We start from the raw sequence: 8,045 nt of genomic DNA on the forward strand, positions 1-8,045 counted from the left end.
ATAATATAACAGTCTGTGATAGGTCCTGGTAAACTTCTATTTTACCCCTGACTGGAGTCATAGCCAACAGATTTGGGCATGCTAATTATATATACCAATTTCGAGATTGCACTACAGTGAGGAAAGGGCAAATTTATCAATCTTCATTGTACCGCAATCTCAGTATGAGAATTTTGACTAATGGCATGTTCAATGTAAGTGCTCCAAAAATGCCGTTCACTGAACTGAATTTTCGATGAACTAATAGGGACCCAATGACCAATTCTTCTCAGTAATATGTATAAAAAAATTTGGAAATCTGTCTTTTGCTCAGATTGTATGCTATGCTTTTAACCTCTAAAAAGAGACCACCCTTTAACAAAACAATTATGCATGCCTCATGCTGGACATCACTGATACAGTCGGCTGGATATCCTGACACCCCCCTTATGCCTTTGAGATATGATGATATAGTCTAAAAATGACTGCTGATGTCTTAAGAGTAGTACCAGACTTCATATATTTCATACACATTATATGCCCAGTCTAATGCCTACAAAACAAATTCCAAATACCATGTGACAACAAGGGCTTATTCATTTTCTGTGTGAGCACGTAGTCCTGTCTGCTGCTTCAACTCAGTACAGAAGTGACATAAAGTAAACATGACGTTTAAAACTATTCTGCAAGATAAAGACAGGCAGGCATAGAAAGTATGATAATTACACTGTGTTTTACTAAGCTAAAATCACGTATGAAAGTCTAGTATTTGTTGTATATAAAAGTATGGTGGCATACAGGGTCTGTCTTTCTCTTTGTCACATCAGCAAAAGGCTAGTAAAATTGTAGCAGGGATATTTTTTTTTCAAAAGCAACTTAAAAAGTCATATTCTGTAGGAATGTTATGTGTTATGGCACAATTTTCAGCAAAATAACTGCAGACTTGTTTTTTTTTGTTTTGTTTTTTTTACCTGAGAATGTCTGTCAGACTGGATATTAGGCAGACAATGGGCACACGTTTTGTCCCCTGAGTGCACCAGCTTGACCATCAGCTGCCAGGCAACTCATTCATTATCTCCTGAACCCTCTTTAGATACTATGCCTGGATCAGACCTCCTTCATGGAGAAGGAAGGGGAATGGAGACAATGGTAACATATCATACTACCCACTCACAGTGGTAACATATCATACTACTCACTCACAGTGGGAATGTATCATACTATCCACTCACAGTGGTAACATATCATACTACTCACTCACAGTGGTAATGTATCATACTACCCACTCACAGTGGTAATGTATCATACTACCCATTCACTGTGGCAATGTATCATACTACCCACTCACAGTAGTAACATATCATACTACTCACTCACAGTGGTAATGTATCATACTACCCACTCACAGTGGTAACATATCATATTACCCATTCACAGTGGTAATGTATCATACTACTCACTCACAGTGGTAACATATCATATTACCCATTCATAGTGGTAATGTATCATACTACCCACTCACAGTGGTAACAAATCATACTACTCACTCACAATGCTAATGTATCATATTACCCATTCACAGTGGTAATGTATCATACTACCCACTCACAGTGGTAACAAATCATACTACTCACTCACAATGGTAATGTATCATATTACCCATTCACAGTGGTAATGTATCATACTACTCACTCACAGTGGTAACATATCATATTACCCATTCATAGTGGTAATGTATCATACTACCCACTCACAGTGGTAACAAATCATACTACTCACTCACAATGGTAATGCATCATATTACCCATTCACAGTGGTAATGTATCATACTACCCACTCACAGTAGTAACGTGTCATATTACCCATTCACAGTGGTAATGTATCATACTACCCACTTACAGTAGTAACATATCATACTACTCACTCACAGTGGTAACATATCATACTACTCCCTCACAGTGGTAATGTATCATACTACTCACTCACAGTGGTAATGTATCATACTACCCATTCACAGTGGTAATGTATCATACTACTCACTCACAGTAGTAACATATCATACTACACTCACAGTGGTAACATATCATATTACCCATTCACAGTGGTAATGTATCATATTACCCATTCACAGTGGTGATGTATCATATTACCCATTCACAGTAATAATGTATTATGCTACTCACTCACAGTGGTAATGTATCATACTACCCACTCACAGTGGTAACATATCATACTACTCACTCACAGTGGTAATGTATCATACTACCCACTCACAGTAGTACCATATCATACTACTCACTCACAGTGGTAACATATCATATTACCCATTCACAGTGGTAATGTATCATACTACCCACTCACAGTAGTAACATATTATACTATCCACTCACAGTGGTAACATGTCATACTACTCACTCACAATGGTAATGTATCATACTACTCACTCACAGTGGTAACATATCATATTGCTCACTCACAGTGGTAATGTAGCATACTATCCACTCACAGTGGTAATGTATCATATTACCCATTCACAGTAATAATGTATTATGCTACCCACTCACAGTGGTAATGTATCATATTACCCATTCCCAGTAATAATGTATTATGCTACCCACTCACAGTGGTAATGTATCATACTACCCATTCACAGTGGTAACATATCATACTACTCACAGTGGTAATGTATCATACTACCCACTCACAATAGTAACGTATTATACTATCCACTCACAGTGGTAACATATTATACTACTCACTTACAGTGGTAATGTATCATACTACCCACTCACAGTAGTAACGTATTATACTATCCACTCACAGTGGTAACATATCATACTACTCACTCACAGTGGTAATGTATCATACTAACCACTCACAGTAGTAACGTATTATACTATCCACTCACAGTGGTAACATATCATACTACCCACTCACAGTGGTAATATATCATACTACTCACTCACAGTGGTAATGTATCATATTACCCATTCACAGTGGTAATGTATCATACTACCCATTCACAGTAGTAACGTATTATACTATCCACTCACAGTGGTAACATATCATATTACTCACTCACAATGGTAATGTATCATACTACCCACTCACAGTGGTAATGTATCATACTACCCACTCACAGTAATAATGTATTATACTATCCACTCACAGTGGTAACATATCATACTACCCACTCTGGATGAGGCCATCTTAGTGGAGTGAGATTGGAGGCTGACCATAGTTTGTGGGAGGTAGATTGGAGCTGGGTGATATGCTGCATCACATGCACTTTTCACACCAGGGCATTTCCATTAAGCTGTACTCCATATGACATGCTCAGTTACCATCATGGTGTGGAATATGCAATCATGCTATGAGGGAATCCACCTTCACCTATATGGTGACCTGTCTCTCAGGCTGCCTCCTCTCAACATGCATCTGAATCAGTTGCACAGCTCTGGTATACATTACCTTCAGAACTTCTTTAGAATATTCTGAAGAAGTCCTAAAGTTATTGTATTCTGGAAGAAAGTGCTCAATAAAAACATTGCTCTAAATAAGGATTTTTTTTACCAATGGCTTAGGTATCCAATATTTGGTTAACATCACCAGACACTAAATGCTTTGGCCTCTTGTCTGCAGCATGCCCCTGCACTCACCTTGTCCAAGGAGAGATGAGTAGACTCACTTAATAGTTTGTCTCATTTGCCACCAGCTCCAACAGGTGTTCAAGCCATTAGTCAAACTTGTTTCACTTAATTTATAGTGAAGGCTTTATCCTGCTATACCAACAGAGTTGGCACAAAACAGTACATATGAAAGCAGTGTGGATTATGCTGGACACAACAGTGGTAGCCTTAGAAATGAAGCAGCAGACAGCAGCAGGAGCAGTGAGGACAATGTGATTTTCAGCCAGGAATGAGATATCCAGGACATTAAGGTTCCATTGCTAAGAGCCTTCAAAATTGAAATAATAAGCATGTTGGTAATAGAAGCAATATGCATAAATTAAACATCACCTGACAATCCAGACAATCACTTATCATTACACTTGATTTAATGAAAAGCCACCTCTGACACAGGAATGTTTTTTCTGGGGTATGTTAGTGGTGGCCCATGTTCAACAAAGACAGGCTGGAAAAGAAAGGAAAGCACTGTACTGAGCAGCCTTTTCAAGCTTGAGGGAGGGATAGGGGACCTCATATTGTGCTTTTCAGTCCCACCAAAGACAAGTAGCATGGAAGCCGTATGCATGCCAGAGCAGTGTATTTGTTATCTAAAAAAAACTTAATTTTATAACTGAACAGATCTTTTTCAACCAAGGCCAATGCTATAAGCTAGCAGCTATGATATGCAAGAAACATGACTTACAAAAAAAAAAGAAAAAAACATATTTGACCTCAACATTAAAAACCTTCAGGTGTTATAAGTCATTTTACACTATTGAGTTTGGACCTACAGGCGACCTTCCTTCCTTCCTTTCTTTCTTTTTCTCTTTCTTTCTTTCTTTCTTTCTTTCTTTCTTTCCTTTCTTTTGTCCTTTCTTTCTTTTTCTTTCTTTCTTTCTTTCTTTCTTTCATTTCTCTCTTCCTTTCTTTCTTTCTTTCTTTCCTTTCTCTCTCCCTTCCTTCCTTTCTTTCTTTCTTCCTTCCTTCTTTTCTCTTTTTCTCTTTCTTTCTCTCTCTTTTTCTTTCTCTCTTTCTCTTTCTTTCTCTCTCTCCCTCTTTCTTTCTTTCTTTCTCTCTTTCTTTCTTTCCTTCTTTCTCTTTCTTTCTTTCTCTCTTCCTTACTTTCTTTCTTTCCTTTCTTTCTTTTTTCTTTCTTTCTTTCCTTCCTTCTTTCTTTCTTTCTTTCTCTCTTCCTTCCTTTCTTTCTTTTTTCTTTCTTTCTTTCCTTCCTTTCTCTCTTCCTTCCTTTCTTTCTTTCCTTTTTCTCTTCCTTCCTTTCTTTCTTTCTCTTTCTTCCTTTCTCTCTTTCTTTCTCTCTCTTTCTTTCTCTCTTTCTCTCTTTCTTTCTTTCTTTCCCTTCTTTCTTTCTTTCCTTTCTTCCTTCCTTTCTTTCTTTGAGTCATTTTGCACTATTGAGTTTGGACCAACAGGGGACCTTCCTTCCTTTTTTCCTTTCTTCCTTTCTTTCTTTATTTCTCTCTTTCTTTCTTTCCTTTCTTCCTTACTTCCTTTCTTTCTTTCTTTTTTATTTCCTTTTTCTCTTCCTTCCTTCCACTCTTTCTTTCTTTCCTTTCTCTCTTCCTTTCTTTCTTCCTTCTTTGCTTTCCCTCTTTCTCTCTCTCTTTTCTCTCCTCTCTCTCTCTCTCTTTCTTTCTTTCTTTCTCTCTTTCTCTTTCTTTCTCTCTTTCTTTCTCTCTTTCTCTTTCTTTCTTTATTTCTTTCTCTCTCTTTCTTTTTTCCTTCTTTCTTTCTTTCTCTCTCTTCCTTCCTTTCTTTCATTCCTTCTTTCTTTCTCTCTCTTCTTTTCTTTCTTTCTTTCCTTTCTCTCATCCTTCCTTTTTCTTTCTTTCTTTTTTTCTCTCTTCCTTTCTTTCTTCATTTCTCTCTTTCTCTTTCTTTCTTTCTCTCTTTCTCTTACTTTCTCTCTCTCTCTTTCTTTCCTTCTTTCTTTCTCTCTTCCTTTCTTTCTTTCTCATTATTTCTGTCAAATAGCTTTTCAGTACTTCTGTTCTCCACAAATTCCCAGATGCTCAGTGCAGCATGAGATAAGTTGACATTGGACATATTTAACATAATTGTAGCGGGGAGGAGGGCTTGATCATCTGTAGAAATGCAGACCTATAGTCTAGACTGAGATGGGGCACACTTTTTAAGAGTAGCAGCAACATCTATCAATATATCTGAGCTGACAGACAAAGGTGGAACAGGCTTTATAAATAGCTTAATGTGTTCAGGCCTTTCCCCATATTCCATGTAGTTTATTGGTATGGGCAACATTTGATAGCTGTATACAGGATGTTCAAAGTAAGAAGTTTCATTTTGGACAGAAACTCCTTGATGGCTGCTGCTAGAGCTATGAGTTTGTAACATTGTGTTCAACTTTTGACCTTTGAATTTAAGCTTTCAGGAAATTGAATGCTTCCAATATGTGTTCTGCACAGGATTTGTACTTTTATTCAAATCTGGAATTCTGAGAATGAAATTTAAGTTTTTAGCTAGTTTTTACCTCCAAGTTGTGACAACTTAACAGTAGCAATAATACTGTGGGGTGTGCAGTACAAAAAGCCTTCTCCTTTGGGCTGTATGGGGCAAATATTCCATAGAGAACTGCTATTAAAAATATTTTCCAGTATGTTTGATGGGTTGATCTTATAACTATTTGGATTTGAATTATATATTCTTAATCATTCTATCATTATTTCTTTACACCTCTGGCCGTATGTGCCCCATCTGTGAACTAGTGTGCCCCAGTAAAATGCAAAGCTGTTCATTCATTGATAAGGTTGATCAGATAATGAGCAACTACTTCTGTGAGAGCAGAATAGCTATATTTCCATATTTGTGGATGTACTGTTAGTTGCTGTTGTACTGCAGAGGCATCTATAAACAAACATGGTTCTAAGCCATCTCTTGTTAAAATGTTTAATGACAAACAGCAATTTCAAACCATTTTCCTAATAGCAGATTTGTTCAGAAAGAAATGTTGATTGATGTGCCAGGTGTGTAACAGAGGCAAAGAAAAATTTGCCCTACTATTTATATGTGTTTATGCATTCGGTTCATGCTTGAGTCAACTGCAGATGTCATTTTATTCTAGGCTGGAGCCCAGATAATAGACATTCGGACCATTTTCTCCAGGAAGCAAAGCTCCTCCATTGGAATGGAAGATTCAAACCCTGGGATTACCCAAGTTCTCACTTTGAACTATGGGAGAAATGGTACCTGCCAGATCCTTTGGGGAAATACAGACTCATACGACCTAACAACTGACCTGATAAAAGAACATTTGTTTTATGTGTTACTATACTTGACAAGCAAATACAGAACTGGAAACCACTAACAGTGAACTTCATACGAAATAAAAAGAAATATGTTACTTTGAAATGCTAGTTTCAAAATGAACAGTAAGTAATTTGTAAAATATATATTTTATGGACCTGTTTGTTTGTAGAACAATAATGCATTACACAGGGTATGAGCAAATTAAATAAAAAAATGGGAACTGTGGAAACAATATATGAAGAATAATGTTTTGGAGGAGGAATGAGGTTTAAGGGAAGGCAAGAATTGAATGAACTTTGTAATGTTTGACTGAAAATGATTGGATAGATAATAAGTGACATACAATGTTTGCAACTGAAAATATGCCAATATGGTTTGTTTTCATTTATGCAAATGTATGACTGGTTATGTCATAACTGATAACTTAATAAAGATGTTTCTTGTTTATTAAAAAATAATGCATTACATAGTCCATCGCTTTAGCTAGCCCTCAATTTTTTGCAAATCCTTATTTGCTGCCAACTTACTAATAGAACCTTAGGTGAAGCATTCATTGAGCTTACATGTCAAACCTGTTAGTTAATACTGTACTGTTTGTTACATTTCTACTAAAGTTGCAGAAAACAGTGCAGGGAAAAATAGAAATATGCAAACTACTACATTTCAAAATGTGTCAATGTATGTTGATATCTACTTGAAAAGAATAAAAGTGGCAGGCTGTAATATGGGCTTATTATTGTTGAAGATGATCTGACATTTTTTTGTATACCATTTTGTCTATCAAATATTACAAAGCACTTTACTGTAAGATAATTACATCATTAAAGTTTAACAGTGAATAAACTGACGTGTTTCTAGTTCAAAAAGGTTAAACAGCATATCTATTTCTATCTGTCTATTTATGTGTGTGTGTGTGTGTGTGTGTGTGTGTGTGTGTGTGTGTGTGTGTGTGTGAACACATTAATGTGCATTTGTTGCATGCATTTAGGATTTTCTAGACTAGAGACCCTGAAGGATCCCAGTAAATACTTACCTCAAATAATGTGGACTGGTACCCATAGTAGTTTGTTATAAGGTATTCACAAAAACTAGTGTGAAGTGGGAGTTACATATAAA

The 8,045-nt window shown here is 36.4% G+C and overlaps 1 protein-coding gene across 1 annotated transcript in view; it reads left to right on the top strand.

The window, feature by feature from the left end:
* Positions 1-7,772, top strand: part of GLT8D2 (glycosyltransferase 8 domain containing 2) — a 185,786-nt gene extending 178,014 nt beyond the window's left edge. Inside the window, exon 10 of the mRNA XM_044087837.1 lies at positions 6,745-7,772. Within this exon, the coding sequence (XP_043943772.1) occupies positions 6,745-6,917 (173 nt within the window). The 3' untranslated portion in view covers positions 6,918-7,772. The remainder of the gene's footprint in view (positions 1-6,744) is intronic.
* The last annotated feature ends 273 nt before the right edge of the window (positions 7,773-8,045 follow it).

This window comes from Protopterus annectens, chromosome 11.part0 (assembly GCF_019279795.1).
Source record: "Protopterus annectens isolate FY-2018-M chromosome 11.part0, PAN1.0, whole genome shotgun sequence".
NCBI classification, from domain to species: Eukaryota; Metazoa; Chordata; order Ceratodontiformes; family Protopteridae; genus Protopterus; species Protopterus annectens.